Source organism: Mytilus edulis, chromosome 10 (genome assembly GCF_963676685.1).
Source record: "Mytilus edulis chromosome 10, xbMytEdul2.2, whole genome shotgun sequence".
NCBI classification, from domain to species: Eukaryota; Metazoa; Mollusca; class Bivalvia; order Mytilida; family Mytilidae; genus Mytilus; species Mytilus edulis.
The window spans coordinates 48531997-48555345 of NC_092353.1; the positions used below are offsets into that span (position 1 = coordinate 48531997).

At 32.0% G+C, this 23349-nt stretch overlaps 2 protein-coding genes across 2 annotated transcripts; one reads left to right on the forward strand and one right to left on the reverse strand.

Annotated features, from left to right (window-relative positions):
- Positions 1-933: 933 nt before the first annotated feature.
- LOC139491373 (four-domain proteases inhibitor-like) lies at positions 934-19317 on the reverse strand. Its single transcript, XM_071279015.1, has 6 exons — positions 19202-19317; positions 5581-5665; positions 3394-3525; positions 2751-2882; positions 1572-1694; positions 934-1073 (listed from the first exon to the last, which is right to left on the reverse strand). Exons 1-6 carry the CDS (start codon positions 19278-19280, stop codon positions 1025-1027), a joined length of 600 nt encoding a protein of 199 aa, XP_071135116.1. The 5' UTR covers positions 19281-19317; the 3' UTR covers positions 934-1024.
- Positions 8688-14524, forward strand: LOC139491348 (uncharacterized). Its single transcript, XM_071278979.1, has 2 exons — positions 8688-9865; positions 13139-14524. The coding sequence occupies exons 1-2, from the start codon at positions 9622-9624 to the stop codon at positions 13738-13740; spliced, it is 846 nt and encodes a 281-aa protein (XP_071135080.1). The 5' UTR covers positions 8688-9621; the 3' UTR covers positions 13741-14524.
- Positions 19318-23349: the final 4032 nt, after the last annotated feature.

The following is a 23349-nucleotide window of genomic DNA, read 5'->3' on the forward strand; positions in this document are numbered from 1 at the left end:
CCAAGTCAGGAGCCTGTGGCCTTTTTAGTCTTGTATTATTTTAATTTTAGTTTCTTGTGTACAATTTGGAAAATAGTATTGCGTTCATTATCACTGGACTAGTATATATTTGTTTAGGGCCCAGCTGAGGGACGCCTCCGGGTGCGGGAATTTCTCGCTACATTGAAGACATGTTGGTGACCCTCTGCTGTTGTTTTTTATTTAGTCGGGTTGTTGTCTCTTTGACACATTCCCCATTTCCATTCTCAATTTTATTGGATGATCAACTTAATGTCTACAAAACTTTTATAGCTTTGGATAAGGAGATAGCTTTGGATAGCCAATTGATATCTCGATCATTCGCAAACAATACGTCATATTTACTGAAAATGACCTTAGCATTTTTTAACCGACTTCTACAGCCTCCGAATATTATATCTGGTTTATTGTGTGCATCTTGAATATATCTGAATATGCTACCATAAAATCTCGACAGCTTGTTTCTTTTAGGTAATATAAAAACTCTTGCGGCATCGTTGAATTGTGTCTCCGAGGCAAATAAAGCAGGCTGGTTATGATTTTTAAATTCTATAATTCGGTTGAATGTCTTGTCGTGAATCTGTCGTTTGACACGGTAATGACTGCTGTATCCCTATTTTGACAATTATGTCTGTTTTGTTCACGCATCGTTAAAAATATAATGGAATTTGATGCAACTTTCGTAAAAGTGAGAGGTTTAGCGCTATAAAAACAGGTTCAATCCACCATTTCCAACATTCGAAAATGCCTGTACCAAGTCAGGAATATGACAGTTGTTGTCAATGCATTCGTTTGGTGTGTTTTATCACATGCTTTTGCCATTTGATTATGGACTTTCCGTTTTGAATTTTCGTCGGAGTTCAATATTTTTGTGATTTTACTTTTTATCATTGAAATGAAAATAAAGAGAATCCATTATGTGTAAATTAAAGCACGCTTTTATTTTATTATTAACCTTATTACCAATAGAGTGTACACAAATTCATTATATAATTTCTTTTTGTTTCTACCATCTTTGACATGGACAATTAGGAATACAAGACACATCCACATTTCTGGAACGAAAATACAAATATATGAATATATTTTCACAAAAACAATTTGTTTTTATCGTCTGACTTTTTTAAAATAATTTATGTAAAACTGTAAAATATTAATATACAAAATATGAGTTAAAACTGCACTATCATATGCCCATTACAAAACACTATTAGATAATAAAAAAAGTCGGCGTTCTAATCAATCAGCTAAACTGTCAAACTACCGATGAGTGTTGACGTTAGACACTTAGAGTTAATATTCAAACTCCCAAACATAATCAGGCATCTTACACAAAATAGAAATTTAGTAAAATAAAACTGCATGAATCCGTAAACTTTGAAATGTGAACAAATGTTTTTTTTATATAAAGACTATATAATCATTTTCTATTTTATCTGGTTGCCCTTAATTTGGTGGAGTGCATGGGAAATTATCATAATAAACAAAGATTCGACAAACTACAAAACTTTGGTTTATGTGTAAATGTGGTGCAATCACGCTCTCATACTTACGCACATTTAGCAAAGCACATGTTTTTGTACTGTTTGTTATCAGCACCACACACTGGAAATGGTAGATTTGGGCACTTGCATGCTTCACATGGGCAAGGTTTGTCACATTTAATGGTCATACCTCTTAAATTGAAAGCAATTTATGTGTAATTAGAGGTGAATAAATAAATAATCATAACAGCAACAGACTTTCGAAACAAAAACAAAAACCATAAACAAAGCAAAGATACCATGCTTAAAATTGAGTACACCAGATGCGCTTTTCGTCTACAAAACTAATCATAGAGTTAAATCCATCAATCGTGTACTATTTAAACTTATGATAACTACTGCAGAATGATAATAAGCTTGCCATATGATGTCCTAGTTTCAGTAATGAAGTCAAAGATAAAAAGGTCATACATTCATTTTTTTCGGAATTTTTTTGCATTGGTTTCTGTTTACTAGTATATCTAGATCAATAAAGCTTATGTGTCGCTATACCTATACAAATAAGAACAGAACATCCACCTTTAAAGTAAAATAGAATACAATTGGCTTCAAAATTTTGAGAACAACAATATTTATTGACGGTATAAAAGTCAGAAATGGATTTTTGGTGGTATAACACACCTTGACATGTCTGGATTCTTCAAACTAGGAAGTCTCGACTGTCGGCTGTTGTCTTTCATTTGAACATTCTTGACACCCTTTCCCAACTTTGTTGAATTATACGGCAAGAAAAATGTATAACTGATCAGCGTTAAACTTCCATATTAAAACTAACTTATTGTGATAACTGACTCCTCAACAAAAAATACTTCAGTTTAAAACCACCGATTCATAGCCTTATTTCTTTCTATGTTAAATTCTGTTATTTCAAGCATTAATGGCTACTTTACAGGCAATTTGATAGTACAAAAACAGGAACTTCTGATCTGAACAGCGGGCCAAATGTGCCCTCCTATAAAAATGTCATATTCTTCTTTATTATTCGAATAAACCTTTCAACAAAAAGTCTACAGTGTTCCCAAGTCCCGAAGCTTTCATTTAATGCCATGACAAATATACACATATGCGTAGGAACTATTTTGTTTAAAATATGTACCACTTTCTTGTATATTCTTTCCGATCGGGCCTGAATTAGTGGTTCTATACCATAAATGTTTATGCTTCATTTAAATAAGTGTATATACTTACGCACATCTAGCTAAACATTCGTTGTTGTAGGTTGTTCCGTCGCTTCCACACACTGGTTTATAATTGTCTTTACAAAAGGATTTGCAAGATGTCTCGCATGGACATCGATTTTGACACTTCACTGTAGCAAATCTGAAATAGTTAAACGTGTATTCGTTAGTATAAAAAGACATTCACTGTTTGATAATTTAGAAAACCAGCTTTGTACATGTATGTGATATATGAAAGAGTTTTGTACTGTCACCTAATATTATAATTACAGTGTAACCTGTCTTATCCAACACACTGAGGGACAAGACAAAAATGTCAGATAAAGTAGGGTGTCGAAATGCTCAATTTTGTCTGCAAAACTAGGCATATGTTGGGACCATGAAAATATGTCGGTTAAAGCAGGATACTCAGGTTTCGGATTAGGCAGGTTACACTGTAGTATACACATTGTTTAATAGATATAAATGAATTAGTCATTTGTAGATGCCAATTGGGGTCAAAATATATTTACGAAAACTGACTGAAAATTGAGTGCTTGTTCTGTGGGAAATAACTCAACATAGTCAGGACAAAAATTGAATTGAGGTAGTAAAGATATTATAAATATATAATCGTTTTTTTTTTCTTTTTTATCTACAAAATTTATACTTACGCACATCTTGCATAGCATTCATTAAAAAATGTTTTTCCATCTCTATCACAAACTGGTTGGTAAGTATTTGAGCATGATGATGTACAAGATGATTTACAGGGGCATTTCTTATTACACTCTATTCTTGTATTTCTGAAAATAAGTGAATAATAATATATAAAAATTATCCGTTGAGAGGTTTTTTTCCTTAGTTTGAAACTGATTCCAACTCCTTCAAGCAAATCTCCTTTTTTGAATGATGTTGATCTGTTGAAATCCCTGTTCTTGCTGCCAGGCATAGATGACCTTGTCGTATTTGGCTTAACTTTTTGAAATTTTGGGTCATCAATGCTCTTCAACTTTGTATTTATTTGGCTTTTTAACTATTTTGATCTGAGTGTCACTGATGAGCCTTATGTAGACGAAACGCGCGTCTGTCATTTTAAATTGTAAGCCTGGTACCTTTGATAACTATTTAAGCGTGTTAACATCTGTATATATTTCTGGCTTTTAAATAGAGAATAATAAATGGCAAAATCCGTGTCATATGTCGTGTCATCCCGAGACACCGATATCAGCCCAAGGGCCTTTAGGGGACAATTATAGTATATACATATTTCGGAATGACACGATGTTTCATAATTTTAGTGTCAACTTTATATGTTTTGCATAAGTTAAAGTAAACAATTTGTCACTCAATATCTCTTTTAAAACAATAAATGAAAAATAGAAAAGATATCTGATGTCAGTAGGAAATCAAAATAAAACTCATATCACCATTGACAAAAGAAAAATATAAAGACAACAGTCATATAACATTCAATTTAAAATACTCCTGAATAAAAAAAAAATGACAAGGCATTGGTCGGGAATATAAACTTGGATTAAATTGTTTGCTCTAAAATAATCGGCTTATCTAAATTTACATCATTCATGTTATTCCTGTTAAAATACGTTTATACGTCATATTTGTGAAGGGGATTAGGAAGTTGTTTTACTTTTATCCTAGTATTTACCAAATCAATAACCCATTTGCAATTGTAGAGGTCTAACCTTAACACGTAAACAAATGTTTGAAATGTATAGAATAAGAGCGATGGAGTTTTTTCAAGACAAAAATATCATAATATCAGACAAAGCAGAACGTCCTAAGGGAAACAGACAAAGACAGGAATATGTATGATTTTGCATTACATATGAAATAAGACTAATATTTAAAAAAAACATTTTTGAAATAGATCAAATCATTTCTGAAAAATTGTTTACAAATAAAGCAATGATAACATTTTGATATATTCAAAGCTATTGATTTCCTTCTTTTACTTAAGTGCTGGATATCTTCCTAACTGAATGGACTAATTTTCTTTATCACATATTTGTTACGAATACGTTGGGTTTTGCATATGCAATAACCTCAAAATTGCCCGGGGCAAAAAAAACTATATTGATATTGTGCCCTAATTCAAAATGACGTCACGTCATTGCGTCCTTGACGACACTCTTGTGATACAAAGTTTAAAATTTAACCTGTTATGTTTCATTAAATTGGTATAATTGAACTTTGTGTCTCTATTCTGCAGAACTTAGATATGTGATAAATAGATTATAACATGTCTTTTCCATATTGGCCCTGGTATCATCCCTCGACCCATATCGGCCCTCGGCTAAAGCCTCGAGGCCGATATGGGAGTCTCGGGATGATACCAGGGCCAATATGGAAAAGGCCATGTTATAATCTATACTTCTATGTTTGCAATGTATTTGTTCCTTGAAGCGAATTTATTGCTTAAATGAAAGGCAAAGTTGACCTTTGATGGATTTGACCATTTTTTTCCCGCCATTTCGTAGTCAAAAAGATCTTCAACTGTTCCCATACATCCTTGGATTTCAAATATTCGACTTTGGGCTTTCCGGATGAAGGTAAAACTTGAAAAGCTCGTTGGACGCATGCAAATGATAACGTGTAGTTTTCATGTTTTGTAGGTAATCATGTTACTGATATAGGCATTCACGAAATCAGAAAACTAAACGCTATAAGATTTATTGTGGGAAATCTATCGAGTATAGTTTTCTCTGTCCTTATTCGTTACTCATGCTATATAACTTGTTATTTCAAATGAGGAAGCAGATAAAAAAAAATAAAAAAGGGAGAAAAACAGAACAGAGGACGAGTACCAAGTATTTTAAAAATAACATTAGATTACTTACGCTCTTCTTGCAAAGCAGGCATTACGGTATGAGTTGCCATCTTCACCGCAAACAAATTTCACCGATGATGGACATGTTAATGGAGCTTAAATATATATATATCAAACTCATAAAGCATATATTGCGGTCTGTTAATAAGAGTAAGATAACCATTTTGTTTTACAGCTGTTTGACTACCTTCAATATATGTAAAAATCATGCATGCCTTTGTGATTTGGATTGTCTTAGCTTTCCGTCAAAGACGACCCCGCATTAAAAAAAAATATCCGGTTCCGGCCTTAGTATGTGTTGACCGTCTTCAAAGATTATCATATCAGATAAACAAGTGTAGAGGGATTCGCATAAAGATAGATACATCTGGCAAAACCGTTTCAAGCACCGAATAATCTGACTTAAGGGGGTACAGAACACCTAAGAAAAAATAACTCTTACTCATAGTCTGATTCATTGCTGCGTTTTAAAATTATGTACAATATGCAAGCGTTTAAAAGATCATGATCAGAATGTTATCATGTTATAATGATACATTATTGCTAAGACCAGCTGTACACCCTTTGTTATTAATTTAATCCTTAAAAATCATTTAAAGTTAATCATTTTCAATAAAAGAATCTTCAATGAGACATAATATGGGGACGTAGTCCCCAATAACAGTAGAAAATTCAATAAAAAAAAAAAATTCGGGAAAATTTCCCGAATTTTTCATTGTACTAATGAACTCAAAATCGTTCAATTTTTTTTATGTCATATTTTGAAATCCCAGACCTGCGCAGAAATGTACAATGTACTTCCTTTTTCCGGTCTCGTTTGTATGAATCTTTGAGTAAAATATATATTTGTCAGTCTAGTATATATAAATAGCAAGGAACGCAATACCAATTTCATTTTTAATAATTCCTTGAAATGAAAAAACGTTACCTGATGATAGCGTTTCTTTGTTTATATTGCATATGACGTCATAACTTGAATAACGTCACAACTTAAATCCCTAACAACAGAACCAAAATCGGAAACGTTACGGTATTTCCGTGTCTTGTTTTAACAAATATTTAAAAGTTACAAAAATAATTCATACAGACTTCGTCCCCATTTAAAGGTAATGCCTGCCTCATATATGGGAAATTTCAAAGTGAAATAAATTTACCAAAAGAAAACAAGGACGTTTGAAAAGGAGGGAAGCAGAAAGAGAAGGGACCATAACTGTTTTCGTTTTTTACTTGGCAATGCCTACATGTAGGTCTTAAATAAAATGAGATAAAGTGCAAAAAGTCTAAGGATGCTACCATTTGAAATTAAGAGGGGGGGGGGGGGGGGGGGGGGTAGGATTTATAAAACTTTGTCCTGCATTTTTTTTTATAGTTGAACTCATCATTATATTGTCCTGCATTTTTTTTTTTCATTCTATACGGACCTGTAATTTTCATTAGTTTTACTGAAATTGTTTTCATAAATTGTCATCCTGTTATGCTAAATTACTGATCCTGCCTTTGTTTGTTCCAAAGCCTGTCTTGCCTTTTTCAAATTTCATCCAAGCCCCCCTCCTCAAATGAGGGTGGATATGACCTTTATCGGGACTCCGGGATAGAGTGTTTCTAATGTTAAGATTTAGGGATTGACCCTTTCGAGATCCGAAATTCTATTTTCGGATATCGGGATGTCGGGATTTAAATTTATCTTAATTCGGGACCTCCGGATTTCATGTTTTTAAGCCGGGATTTCGGAATCAGGACCCCGGGCTCCTACCCTCCTCTCAAATGGTAGCTCCCTCCGACAATAAAATTTTAACCAAATAAATAAGAATCCCTGGACAATTACACAATCTTATGTTTGTAGATCTTCTTATCAACTTGATTAAATCAAAACTGAATTGACTTCTCATACTTTTTTTTTTGTTAAACGAAACTGGTATTTTTAAATAAAATACACTATGGCCTTAGTAATACATGTAGTAATGTAAAAAAAGATAACGAATTCTTCATGATTTTATAATTGCTGTCATATTATTTAAAGTGCAATTGAATATTTTTTGAATGATTTATATTCATGTAAAAAGTTTGAAGATACCCAGAGGGATACTCAACCACTAGTCCAAATAATTATGACGTTTGGCAAGGCTATTTTAATTTTTTTCTGTGAGGAAGGCGTCCTAGTCCAAATAATTATGCAGTCATTCCCAAAAAATGGGTACAATTACAAAATTTCCACAAAATGCAAGCTTAACATATGTCACAGATAATCTTTTTTGTGTGCTAAGTGATTAATATGTATACTAAAATAAAATTAAATTCTTTTGTGATGTATATCGTAAATATATTTGTGTGATTTTCTATTCAATATACGGAAATCACACGAATTCCGAATGTCGCCAAGAAAAACTCCAAATATCGGTGTGAATTAAAATACTTTATTTCATCTAAATCATGATTAGATTTGCTTTTTTTATTTGACACTATATTGATTTTTATCCACAAAAATATTTTAGAATCAAACGTTATAATATACACTTTGATTTACCCATTAAACCAATGTCGCCGATAAACGTATAACCTACCGTAACGTATCTTTAGGTACAGTCAAAACATATTTATATGATTGGAAATCATGCCCAATGTGACTTTAAGCAAAGTTGATACATCAAATTTCAAAATCCTGCCTTTAACTTTTATTGCAATGAAACGAAAAATAAAAAAAAATCTTCTCTTTCTCTTTTTTTCGATTGTCGCATATAAGAATCCAACCTACGTAACGCGTATTTTGGAACGCACTAACCAAGAACTTATCAAAATGATGATTATTTCATTGAAAGCACCCATAAAGCTTCTCAATAATCAGTTTTGAGAAAGCAACTCAACAATATTGTTACATATTTCCATGTATAATGTAAATAAAACTAACCTCCGTTTAAATTACCTCCGTGACGCAGTTATTTACAGTTAAGTTGTCAGACTTTTTTATCAATATCAGCGGCTGTCGACACTGCCGAAAGTCATTTTTGTAGCAGACATCATTTATTATAAAGAAAACAGACAAACAAAATACAGATTTTGAGAAAAAAATTGTTGTTTTGAGAAAGGTAGGTTAACTTGTTTTTTCCCTATTATTAAGATTTAATCATTAAGCATTAAATCAATTTAATAAATTAAGATTATCGTCTGCTAAACTTGAGTTATCTTTTCTTTAATTTTGAAGGACTTGAGCGTCTTTCATTTACCTACATAATTTCATAAGCGGTTTTCCCGCTTTTATTTGGTATAAAATTGCATGCTTTTCGTGATTTGTTCATTGCGTGATTTGAACTGAAGGAACACAAAAGGATAGGCTGATTCAGACATAAGATAAGTACATATGTTTTATTGATAAATAGATATAGTTATTGCAGTTGAATTTTCTGAATGATTTTATTTCTGTATTTTGTTAAGAATAATTTTATTTTATTTTAAAGTTGTTATTGCAATAGTTTGATTCTTAATTCAATGTATCGCGTACTTGGATAGCATTTATACGAAGTACATGTAGACTATTATTTAATAGTTACATTTGTGCACACATATATTAATCATTGAATAGCATTTAAATAGCTTTTAAATTAAAATGCTTTGATACAGATGATATATTTGTTTTGATTGTAATGTATGAGCGATATTCTTTAAACAGGTAATTACATGTTTGTAGTGTAAGCCGTATTAACATTTACATGTCCGCTAATGTTTAATTTGATACACGTTCATCTTTTATAAGTTATTAATTTGCGGATAATTAAATCAGCTTGGTAATTTAACTTGCTGTTTATAACGACGTTTTATTTGGTTAAAAAGAACATTGCACTTGTTTTAATTGTGTTTACTTACAAACTTCAGTTGTTTAATGCATTCAAATGTATTAATGTTATTGAAGACAACGTAGTGGGTTATATGTGGTATTTAATTTATCTAAATTGAATGATTATTAAGAACCTGAAATTATATTTTGAAATATGATTAAGTCTTTTAATACTTGATGTATGTATCTAATCTGTTTTTATAATTATAATAGTGTATAACAATGCCAAGGGGTAGAGGCAGACGTCGTCGGCAGGACCCGGTTGTAGGAGGTCGAGAACTTCGTATTAGAAGGGCTCCTATGGAACAACAGCAACCACCAGTTAGGAATGAGAGAAGGCGTCCCCAAGTTGAGGTTGATGAAGATGCCCCTGTAGTAAGAAGACGGAGGGTTGATGAACCTCAATTAGTTGCCTTGCAACCAGATGTAGAATTGCAGGAGAATGAACCTCAATTAGCTGCCTTAGGTGAGGTTATTGATGTTTTTGATGAACCTCTAATGATGCCTGGTTTTAATGAGGTTGATGTATTTATAAGTCAAAAGCTTAAGGATAAGATTTGGAATTTTGAATATATTGATTTGTCCCTTATGCATCGCAACAATTTCAACAGTCAAACAAATGAAAACACCATTGGCATTAATGACGGTATGCTGGTAATACAAAACAAAGTTAAGAATAACCTTACTATTACTTCTGTTGAGAATTGGACTGATTGTTTTATTGCTTATGCCCAGGTCCTTATTGAAAGGCATCCTTGAAAAGCAAGTGAACTTTTCTCATATATGTCCATAATAAGGGGTGCAGCGACTGATCACCCTGTTGCAAAATGGTATTCTTATGACCAACAATTTCGTTTGAGAGTATCAAGGGATCATACAAAAAAATGGTCATCCATAGACGGTTTTTTGTGGTTGCGTATTTTAACTAACAATTCTCAAAAACAACAGCAGGCTAATGTTGGTTATAAATGTTATGATTTTAATTTTAAAGGTTTTTGCAATAAACGCAATTGCCAATACAGACATGCATGTCTCAAATGTGGTTTTAATCATCCTGCTTTACGATGTCGTCGCTATATGGACAATGAAGGTAATACTGGTCCATCTAGGTTTAAGAGAAATAACATTACACCTTTCGTAAACAACTCTGATAATAGACAAAACCCAAAAGGTGGTTTTAACAAGAGATAATTTACAATTTTTCAGAACTACATCCAGACCAGTTTAATATTTGGGCCTTAGGAAAGTCTCCGGTTAATGTAAATGAACTATCTAAGCTTCTGGAACTATATCATGATAAGCAAAGCGCTGTTGAACTTTTGAATGGATTTAAATATGGTTTTAAAATTCATTACGAAGGTCCTAGACATTCATGTGAATATAGAAATTTGTTGTCTGTTTTGAAAAACCCTATTGAAGCTCAAAAGAAGTTAAATAATGAGATATCATTAGGTCGAATGGCAGGCCCATTCAAACATAAACCTATTTCAAATCTTCGGTGCTCTCCTATTGGTTTAGTTCCTAAGAAAACTGGTGGACTTAGATTGATAACTCATTTGTCTTACCCACCAAATGAAAGTATCAATGATTTTATTGATACTCAGTTTACCAAGGTCACTTATTCATCATTTGACAATGCAGTCAAAATTGTTAAACGAATGGGGAAATCGGCTTTAATGGCAAAAATGGATATTAAATCCGCATTTCCTTTACTTAAATGTTATCCTGGTGATTTTGATTTACTTGGCATCAAACTAAATGGTCTTTACTATATCCAAAAAACAATGCCCATGGGATGTTCTATTAGTTGTGCTACATTTGAAAAATTTTCAACCTTTTTACATTGGTCAGTTAAAAATAAAACGCATTCTGAAAATTTGGATCATTATCTTGATGATTTTATATTTGTTGGAGAAGCTTATAAAGATGACTGTCTTTTTCTTATGACTGCATTTTCAAATGTTTGTTCAAGCTTGGAAGTTCCTATAGCAAATGAAAAAACTGAAGGTCCTTGCACAAAACTAGAGTATTTAGGTTTGTTAATTGATTCAGATGAGATGTTGGTTAGAATACCAGATGATAAAATTGAAAAACTTAAAGATCAGATAAATTGGGTATTGGAAAAAAGAAAAATTACTCTGAAAGAAATGCAGTCTTTAACGGGTTCGTTGGCTTTTTGTGCAAGGGCTCTTCCCTCTGGTAGAGCATTTTTGAGGCGTTTATATGGTTCTTTTAAAAATGTTAAAAAACCTCATCATTTTATAAGATTGACCAAAGGAATACGAGATGATTTGCAAATGTGGCAATATTTTCTTAAAGAATTTAATGGCTATACATATATCCAAGATTTAGACTGGGTTTCAAATGCTGATTTACATTTGTATACAGACAGTGCAGGTGGTCATTCACTGGGTTGTGCAGCTTATTTAAATGGGTCATGGGCAATTTTACAATGGCCATATAATTGGGGCAAAGTTTTATTAAGTGACATTACTTATTTGGAAATTATACCTATTGCTTTGGCCATCTATTTATGGAAAGAAAGGTTTACGAATAAGAAGATAATTTTTCATTGTGATAATATGGCTGTTGTTGCAATTTTAAATTCAAAATCTTCAAAAAATGACAGGGTTATGTTTTTGTTGAGAAAAATAGTTTTGTGGACATTATTATTCAATTTTCAAATTAAAGCGTTGCATATTTTTTCAAAAGATAATTTTATTGCTGATGCTTTATCTCGTGGACAGATGAAGAAGTTCAGAGAAGTAACGAGCAACGCCGACCCGACGCCACAGACAATTCCACAAGAATTCTTAGATCTTTTGATGTAGAAGCTTCAAAATTGTTGAATTATTCAATTTCTCAAAGTACCAGAAATGTTTATGAAAATGCATTGCATTCGTTCAATATGTTCAGGGTGGAATATTCTATTCCCCTTAGTTGGCCACCAAGTAACAGACAAATTATTCGTTATATTGGTTTTTTGTCACTAAATCATTATTCATCATCTACAATTAGATCATATATATCTGGAATAAGTTACAAATTAAAAATTCAAGGGAATGAAGATTTAACTAAATCTTTTATCATTCAGAAACTTTTGGGTGGTTGTGATAGACTTTACAAGTCTAAAGATCTTCGGGAACCTTTGACTATTGATATTTTGATTAGATTAAATGTGGCTTTGAGGCACGTGTGCTCTTCAAGATATGAAACAATATTGTTTCAAACAGCATTTAACTTAGCTTTTGCTGCTTTTTTACGTGTGAGTGAATTTGCCATTACAACGAATGTTATGCTAGAGCATGTTTTACATAGGCGGGATGTTTATATTGACCATGTAAAAAATCAGCTGTTTGTTACGATAAAATTTTCAAAAACTGATCAAAAAGGGAGATCCACTACTTTAGTTGTGGAAACAAATGAATCAAATGAGATTTGTCCTCTACAAAGTTTGAAAGCCTTTTTGCAAATTAGACCTGGAAATGATGGTCCTCTTTTTTGCCATATAAATGGGAAATCATTGACAAGATTTCAGTTTCAGACTGTTTTAAACAAAGGACTCAAGTTTTTGAGTTTAAACACATCTAGATTTAATACGCATTCGTTCAGAATAGGAGCAGCGACGTCAGCCTTTATGTCTGGTAAAACTGAAAATCAGATTAAAACCATGGGTCGCTGGATGTCGTCATCATTTCAGCGCTACATTAGAATTCCTAATATTTAATTTTGCTTTCAGCAAAAAATGACATTTGGATCATTGGTTCATCTTTGGTAAAAAAGGCATCTGAACACACTCAAACTAGAGCAACTGGTATTGATCTGGGTCTGGAAAAACTTGGTTACAGTATTGTGTGGATAGGTCATTCAGGAATGTTATGGGACATGGTTCCTTCTATTATAACTGCATTGTTGAATTGGAGACCGCCACCTTCAATAATTCTTATTCATTGCGGTGGTAATGATTTATGTAACATTCAAAATGGTAAACTTTTATATAATATTAAGGACACTTTACGTCAGTTAATGTCATCGTTACCAAACACAACTGTTATTTGGTCATACATTTTGCCAAGGCGAATTTGGAGGAATGCCATGAATAAAAAGGCAATAGAACGGTCTAGAGCCCGTGTAAATAGGGGTGTTAGATCTTACCTACACAAAGTTGGGGGCAAGGCTATTAAACATACTGATTTTGATGATATCCATCCAACTCTTTTTGCTGATGATGGCGTACATCTGTCTTATATTGGCAATGACATATTTATTAATGCTATTCAGTCAGCATTAGAGTTGTTCATTAAGTATCCAAACAGATTTTTATATCCAGTTGAACTTTAAACTGTTTTAAGTTGTAAGCCATCGTGCATGTACTCATGAAGTTGTATGTCAGTTGAATAATTTATTCAGTTGTTAAAAGCATGTATCAAGTTGAAAGCTCTGTTGAAGATACAACAATTTTGTTGTTAGTTGTAAATACATAGTGAATAATTTTTTGTTGTTGTGCAAGTTGTTTATACTGTTGTACAGTAAAGTTGATTACTTCGTTGAACTGTTGTATAGTATAGTTGATAAACTTCGTTGAACTGTTGTAAGTATAGTTGATATACTTCGTTGAACTGTTGTATAGTATAGTTGATATACTTCGTTGAACTGTTGTATAGTATAGTTGATATACTTCGTTGAACTGTTGTAAGTATAGTTGATATACTTCGTTGAACTGTTGTATAGTATAGTTGATATACTTCGTTGAACTGTTGTACAGTATAGTTGATATACTTCATTGAACTGATGTTTAGTTTTTGAACTCTGTTTAACTTGAGATGTTTGTTCAAAACCTAGGTTTTTTCATTTGTTTTGTGTGTTAAATTTTTTTGTCATGGATTGATAAATTTTGTTGGCGATGCTTACAAACAAGTTTGTTAGCATTTGGCTGAATTTATTACAGTTGGCGTCTGGTAGCCCAGTTGCCATTTGGAGAAAACATATGATGGTTGCCCTTCAATGTTTTAATCTTGGACATTAATGAGACATTGTCGATGAATGCAAATTCATAGGCCGGTTGATAAATAGTTGTACTGTCCTAATAAATCCATGACAAAAAATTGCCAAAAATTCAAACTTACTATTTGTTGTTTTTTATTATGATTATTATTTAGTTTGTCTTACAATTTATCTTCATTTGTATAACGAAGGTAATCTGGAGTCATTGGAAATATTACGAGTGATTTCAATGAATTTGGGTTATCTTTTATCTGGTATATCGAATTCCTAAATCTATATCTTTGGTTTCTTTCGAATATTTAATAAGTGAGCAACATTATAACGTTATATCAGCCATTTTCTTAGATTTAAAATAATCTACAACACAACTTGTGTAATTACGACGACAATCATAACTTTAACAGCGGTTTATGGCAAACATTTTCAAGATGATTTAGGACTCATCAATGTAACGGAGGTTATGCAAATAAAAAAAATCTAAAGATGCATGTAAACACGATCATACCAATTGAAATTCTTGTACATTGTTATAGATACCAAATCAGTTCATCAATTATCACTAATAAAAATCAAAAGGTGATGTCAATCATAGACGACATCATTGATTTACGTTACGGAGGATAGAAATTTAAGGAAAAAAAGTTTGTTTTTTTCTCTAACAGGACTTTACTCTTTTTAGATAACGATTTACTAAGAAAAATGTTTAATTCTGTTGTCTTGTTTGTCATTTAATTCCAATATTTACATTCATTTATATGTTTGCTGTTGGTAAGAACTGGAATTGTCCGTTATGGAGGTTTTAAATGTCGTTACGAAGGATAGAAATTTTCGAAATGAAACTATTTTGACTCCAAAACTTCATAGTTGAGTATAATACATACATTATGGTGTGAAGGAAGATGACATTATCTGTATAGAGCTAATACAATTAAGTTGAACAGTATTCGGTTTAGGTAAAACATATTTTTGAGTGAAAGTTCATGAATCGTTACGGAGATTTTGACAAGAACAAGTCCATTTGACTAAAAGAAACATATAACTTGAGAGAAAACAGTTTTTTAGTTTGTAATGTCAATAAATTGTTTAGAAAAGCTAGCATTAAAGAGTTAAGTGTTACTATGTATCAGCATTCAGATACTGGTTTGATATCAACCTCCGTAACAAAGATGGGGGTGTGGATTAATACAAGCATAAAAAATACATACAAGTGATTCAAAACATAAATAATAGGGTTTTTCCTGAAAAGCTGTATTATGAAACTAAAATATTATACAGCATAACATTTCACTAGTTTAAATTTATTACTAAATAAGTTGTGAAAACTACTTATTTGAATTATTTTTTAAACACTATATTAATTCAGACCTTAAAATTGGTATTTGCTTTCAATATATACAGAATAATACGTATAAATCAGTTTGCTATGGTGGTAAATGTATCCCATTTCACATAAGCCTGGATGTAAATCTTGTGTTTTTCTCTAATGCAATTTTTAAGATGACTTTATACAACACTAACCTCCGATACGTTCATACTTACCTTGTCTTACAAAAAATGCTAAAACTAGAAAACAACTAAAATGGTGTAAGTAAAAATTTAAAAAAATGACAGACTAGATATAGACACAGAAGAAAACAACACTCTCTCTCTGCTCAGTTGAAATTTATTTTTTAACAGTGTCTACATTCGAATTGTACCCATTTTTTGGGAATGACTGTATGACGTCTTGAAAGGCTATTATAATTTTTTTCTTTGACGCCTTACGTCGATGTAAGGCGTCAAAGAAAAAAATTATAATAGCCTTTCAAGACGTCATAATTATTTGGACTAGAAGGCGTCCAAGAAAAAGAAAAAAATAGCCGTCCCAGACGTCATAATTATTTGGACTACTCAACCACCAGTGCATCATTAAAATGTCACGGAACAAGGCAAAAAGAAGAAAAAAAACATCTCATTCAGTCCAAAAAAAACTACACATATTTTTGCTTTCTTAATGCATCTAAAAAAAACTTTATCTTTCTAGTATCTTTTTCCAACCTTTATCGTGACATGTGTAGAAAATTAACGGGTGTCTTCTATTCCGTCCGCAATTTTAGGGAAAGTAAAGTCTATATTTAGAATCATAGTTGAAACTGAAACTACACATGTATGATATAAATAGAACATGCTATTTTCGATTTATCAAACTTCAATTTTGAAGGGATAGCAAAATTTGTTATTTTCTTTTGTTGTTCCATTGTCATGTTTGTGTATCTTTCGGATTTTTTTTTATCAAGTGCAATTGTGAAATAAATATAAAAAAGAAAGTGTGATGTTATTGCAAGTGACAAGTGAAAATGTTTATTTTCAAGTCTCAATTCAAGATTATTACCGAATAGAGTAATCATTTTCTATCATAATAAGGGGCCCAAAAATAATGTGAAGCTTGTAACTGCCGTGCTTTTAACTAAAAATCAGTTGTATCTAATTGTCATATTTATAAACCTCTGCAGAAATACTAAAAAATGGTCTATGTTTAACGAACTTGATTTAACAGTATAAGGATTTTGCACAGTCAGCTCTATTTCATCCCTCATAAGCCGTAATTTCTTTGCACCAATGGTTTTGACGTTATTTTTTTAATCGTATATGTTTGAATCTGGCCAAACGACCAATAAATTGAAATCTTGCTCATGTAAAGCATCTGCCAACTTTAAAGCTTTTGCCTATGTATCATGTGTACTTTTGGTGTGTCATGCTTTTAATTTCAACAGCTCGTATCTCAAATCAAAAATCAATTACATCTTTTTGTTTCCCCTGCAACTGATTGTCGGTTTGGGGCGGGGGGATTTTTTTTTACCCCTGTCCGTCTGTCCCTTTATTGGTATATATATAGTTATTTGGCATAACTCCTCCTATTGTTTGATTCCTAGAAATTTTTCACTTCGCTGTCTGTTGAGTATTTATTTAAGTACGTACACTGCGCTTCAATAGAAACGATTCCCTTTTCAAACAATTCTATGTGACTACATGTCCATTATGTATTCCGTGTGCATTGAATGGCTTGAAATGTCATAAAATGTGTCCATATTGTTGTATGGTCGATTAAAGCTTTTGTTATATGATTTTTTTTAAATAAATATGAATTCATAACTACATGAAAGTTATGGCCTGTACAAGTGTTTCTTACCAAAAAACACATATATCGTTCTTGAGGTCAAAGTTCAAGGTCATATGAAGGTCAAAATTTTAAGAAGGCACACCACCTCATGGTGATACATCCACATGCCAAAGATGTAAGGCCTAGATCAAAAGGCAAAGAAGTTACGGCCTACATGGTTGTGTTTTTTACGGAAAAACACCCATAAAGTTGACCTTGAGGTCACATTTGAAGGTCACACAAAAGTCATCATGATGCAAGACACTTAACCCTGTGATGATACATTCACATGCCATATAACTAAGGCCTAGTTCAAAAGACAAACAAAATAATGGCCATTATGTACTTTTTGAATAGATTTTGCTCTTATTTAATGAACCAATTTGAGGGTGGGGCCTAATTTAAACTTAAATTCCAAAAATTCTAACGGTTAAATTTTTAAAAAAATTTGCACGAACAACCGACTAGTATAGCACTCCAAATGCTTAGTTTTACGAAAAAATTAAACGACACATTTTTTTTCAAAAAAAATATTCTTCTTCAAATACTAGTTATATATATAGAAGCACATCATTCACTTTTAGGGGCTAATTCTGATACCCCCTATTAAAGTTCTGGCAAATGTTTTTAACCGGAATAAAAAACTTACAAGAAGGGGGTATCAGTGAACTAACATTCTCCTCAGCTATCATTATTAGCTATGCTATTGTCAATTTAGGATTAAATTATTTTATTTTTTACAAATTCAACCCTATACCCATATTTCAGAAACTTCCAATTTTGGCCGATACTAGTATGTAAAAGATGCCATATTTGAATTGCCAAATCTTTTAAACCTATGGTTCAAATCTTTTAAAATTTTTACAAGATGTTTAGGTTGGCCTAGTTTATCAATGAAAAAATTTTAGAAAAATTAAACGACAGGAATATTTTGGGGTATAGTGTTGGGTACCCCCTTAATAACATTGTAAAAGTAATTCATATAAATTTTGATGATAGGTCACTTAATAGAAGAAGAATGTGATTAAAGTATACCATTGTTTAAAAAAAGGCAATCGGAATTTCAATATAGATTTCACTTTTGTACTGTTTAAATTTCCTACTCCGAAAATATGTTTTAGGTTAATACTGATATTGATGTCAATTATATATAACAGAAAATTGAGGAAATGAGACAAATATTCATCAGAGAAAAAAATGGAGTATAAGAAAAGAAATTATAAGACAAATATAGCTTCAACAATGATGAAAATCCATAAGGTATTTTCGGCTATACGAAGGGTTGTTATTAGAGTATAAAAATGAATGATTTACATATAAGCAAATTCAGTATTCTATGCAGCTTGTTTTTTATGATTGTGACCCAATTATTCTTTAATGAAGTGCTATCAGATATTGCTTTTCGTTGCTGTTTTGTGGGCTTTGGTTTTGTTCCATTGATGTCTTAGGGACATTCAAATTTCATTCATAGTAGGTTGTCACCGCGAACACAAAGAAATGAGAAGAAAAGATTATGCCACTTTTCTATCTCGTGATGAATTTGTTCAATATCCAGCCATACTTAAAAACATTTTTTTTTATAAATTTGGGTGGTTTTTTTTGTTAATCATGCGGAACGTTCTGTGCAGATTATAGTAAAGGAACAAACTATCTACTCACGTGGCCAACGAAGTTGAGCTGATATATTTACAAAACATAAACACAGAATTAACATGACGGCACACGGGTTATTCATCATTATAGATAAATCAGTTCCTACAAAAGAATTTAAAATAAACCGTATGATCAAAGAAAATCGCTTCTTGCACAAATTATGCATTTGAAACAAATATGCAGCTACACATACCTCGTAGAGTGAGAACATATGTAAACCGTTAGGATTTGCATTGTATGTTTGATGATATCGAGTAAAAACATATGGATTTACATGAAATTTGAATACATTTTTAAGATGTTGCAAAACTTTTCCTTTGTTTTCAAATTAAGAAGGGTCAAACATTTCTTATGTTAATTGAACATGTTGAAGACGTCTATCATAACAATGTATTCAATGAAATAGATTTAAAACTTTCGGTCATCAAATTGTTATGAAGACGTTAATTAAACTCATCATAGATACCAGGACTAAATTTTGTATATACGCCAGACACGCGTTTTGTCTACAAAAGACCCATCAATGACGCTCGAATCCAAAAAAGTTAAAAAGGCCAAATAAAGTACAAAGTTGAAGAGCATTTAGGACCAAAATTCCTAAAAGTTTTGCCAAATCTAGCTAAGGTAATGTATCCTCTAATTAAGTGCCCGACCTACCTATTAACTTATTGTATTAATAAAGTGAAGTTATTAATCAATACAATTGGTTTTCTGTCAATTTAAAAGCATATTCAATTGACCCTTAATAAATTCACAATACGTCCGTTTATATACCTCATTGACACATTACTAGTTCAAAATGTGCATGTAAACACAATCTTGACTAGGATTGTCTTCTTAAATCGAGATCTCCCAACAACCTTTGGATGAATAGAACCTGAGATCGAAACCACGAAAGTTAGATTTTAACCATTACGAATTGACCTGAGCGTCACTGTTGAGTCTTATGTAAAAGAAAAGCACATCTAGCGTATTTTATTATAAGCCTGGTACCTTTAATAACTATTGGATGACACTTTTTGTCTGAGCTCAATTTATAACAGATACGTTTAAACGGTAATTTCAATGAAGATATCCGAACAGTTATCTATCCTGAAAAAGTTCTGAGAGTATGTCACTTCCCTTAGCCTTGTTGACTTATATTGGATATTGTATACCATGTCGACTAGCCATGTATCGATCAGTTATGTAACTACATCTATCTAGGTTCGTCTCTTATTTGGTATATTTCAAATTAGTCAAAGCGTTTGGAACAACATGGTCAACAAACTATGTCTTATTTACAATAAATTTGTTAATGAATTTTTTATGTAGCTAACAAGTAAAATCACAAAAATACTGAACTTAGAGGAAAATCAATTCGGAAAGTCCATAATCACATGGCAAAATCAAATAATAAAACGCATCAAAAACGAATGGACAAGAACTGTCATATTCCTGACTTGGTACAGGCATTTTCAAATGTAGAAAATGGTAAATTAAACCTGGTTTTATAGCGCTAACCCTCTCACTTTGATGACAGTCTATTGTTTTCACTAAACTTTGTTAATTCAGTACAACACTTTCTCCCGTTGAACTAATCTAGACAGTGAAATTGTATTCCATCCTCCCTTTTATCCTCAAGTATTGAGGAGTTGAACTGCAAACCTTCTGAAATTATTATTTTGACAGAAAACATATCATTCACTGAATAAAGTTAGATGGACATAACATATATATCAAATACTTATAAGACTTAAGATACCTACTGTTGAAATCGGTACAAGTGGCCGTCCTTAACCTGCGTGTTGTGAGCTATTAGCTGTATCAACTGAAATTTATTGCTAAGTTGAACACGTCGGCGTATTCAATTATAATCCTAGTACCTTTGACAACTATTAAATAGCTGTACGAATTACATAATAGATGATTAAAGTGTAATTGATGAGAACAAAAGCATATCGCTTTCTATGGAATAGACATAAATTAAACTTTCTTACCTGCTTAAATCAAAAAGTAATTTTGTATGCAAAAAAAAGGTCCAAGAACTTCCTGTATTGATTGTTTGATTTATAAAGCCGATTTAAACATTTGCTAAACGTAAATCATTTTTATATGCAGATTTAACCATAAAAGGTCTACATATATTTATTATATATAAAAACTAGTAAGAATAATTTAGTGATCATAGAAGAGATCAATAGAAGCAAAAGTTTTACATAAAGAAAATAAGTGAGTGTATGTCATTGTTCCTTGCTATCATAGGAATCTTTCATGATTAACAGATTTTTCTTCTATATATTTTGTTTCTGTAAGATTATCATCAACACTTTGGTTACACATATACATTTGCATCAATCTTCTTTCACCGATTTTTTTATCATATTTTATTTACCCTAGACCTAGGTCGTTAGTGACTTGATACATGGACACATCGTTTCGGTTAATCAATTTATGATGGTGACAGCAAAACTTATAACTCCTTCTTCGTGTATCTGTTAAAGCAGTTTTGTGCATATATCAGACACAGTATTATTTAATCGAGGAGAAAAGTATTGATGCAAAAACTTTGTTGGAAGTAAGCTATAGCATTTTCAAGGGCACTATGTCTTTTATAGGTTAACATCTATATTTCGATTAGATGGTTTCAATTATGACAAATACGGGCAATTCGGAAACCGTAATCGAAAGACGAATAACGCTTTGTTTGATGACCTCGGTTTCCATTGATCCTTTTCTGGTTGTTTTTTTTAATTATATTTTAAGCAAATAACATTCTTAATAAAGTCAATAAAACTTGTACAATTATTAATTTAATATGTTCAAATACTAGCAGGATACATACCTCTGGGCATCACTGGGCAAATTGCAGTTGATTATGTAGTTTGGTCTAACAACTAAAATGTACATGTAGGTGACAAGGACACATTCCTCTTTGTGATATAGCATCTCATATGGAAGCATTAAAACGTGATTATTCAAAATAAACCTTTTAAGACAACAATAAACACAACGCGTATATTGATTGATTGCTCTATGATTTTATCAATGAAAACTCGATAACTACCACTAGCAAACCGCTTTTGATATTAAAAGGAAAGATATAGGTATTTAAAGACTAAAAAATACAAATGCAATTTTTAACAACAAGCAATCGTCAACAAAGTAAAAGAAATAATGAATAATTTAAACGATTTTTGAAATATAAAATAGAGGATATGGTATGATTGCTAATTATAAAACTCTCCACAATAAACCAATGACACAGAAATTAACAGCTATAGGTCACTGTATCGCCTTCAACAATGAGCAAAGCCTGTACCACATAGTCAGCTATAATAGACCCTGAAATCACAAATGTAACACAGCAATACACGACAAACACTGAATTAAAGGCTCCTAACTTAGGACAGTCACATACATACAGAATGTGGTGGGTTTAAACATGTTAGCGGGATCCCAACCATTCCACCTAATTTGGGACAGTGGTGATACAGTATAACATAAGACCAAAATAAATGTTTTACTAGTAGTTGAAAAAAGATTAACTCATCAGATGGATACAAAAAGAAATACATTTGATAAAAGGAAGTTTGCTTGTAAACATTTAAACAACTACATTCCGAATGTGTCAGAAAACCTTTAATGACCATTGATTTATGTATGCCTTTTTTGTTTCCTTGTGTTGTTGTAGAATAAACCAGTTAGCTGGTAGTTCTCTGTGTTATTGGTCCACATTTTGTTATCCTAGTGCCTGTAATATCTTCTATACAAATACAAATGATATCGGATATGTTCCTTACGTCGTAACTACAATCCCCTTCCCTTTCATGAATATGACCTACCGAATTAGACTATTTACCGGATTTGTAATCACATAAGCAACACGACGGGTGCCACATGTGGAGCAGGATCTGCTTACCCTTCCGGAGCACCTGAGATCACCCCTAGTTTTTGGTGGGGTTCGTGTTGTTTATTCTTTAGTTTTCTATGTTGTGTCATGTGTAATATTGTTTTTCTGTTAGTCTTTTTCATTTTTAGCCATGGCGTTGTCAGTTTGTTTTTAGAGTTTGACTGTCCCTTTGGTATCTTTCGTCCCTCTTCTATACGTTTCGTTAATGGAAAGTTGTAGCATTGGTATCTCTCATTTTTATTGTTGTAAGAAGGGTTTTGAG

Bases quoted from the DNA above. Each gene is read 5' to 3' on its own strand.
- LOC139491373 (XM_071279015.1), bottom strand. From the start codon at position 19,280: ATGATGAATAACCCGTGTGCCGTCATGTTAATTCTGTGTTTATGTTTT. The intron at 5,666-19,201 runs GTGAGTAGATAG...TATATATTTAAG, and splicing joins AGCTCAACTTCGTTGGCCAC to CTCCATTAACATGTCCATCA. The intron at 2,883-3,393 runs GTAAGTATAAAT...TAACTATTTCAG, and splicing joins GAATGCTATGCAAGATGTGC to ATTTGCTACAGTGAAGTGTC.
- LOC139491348 (XM_071278979.1), top strand. From the start codon at position 9,622: ATGCCAAGGGGTAGAGGCAGACGTCGTCGGCAGGACCCGGTTGTAGGA. The intron at 9,866-13,138 runs GTGAGGTTATTG...TTTTGCTTTCAG, and splicing joins ACCTCAATTAGCTGCCTTAG to CAAAAAATGACATTTGGATC.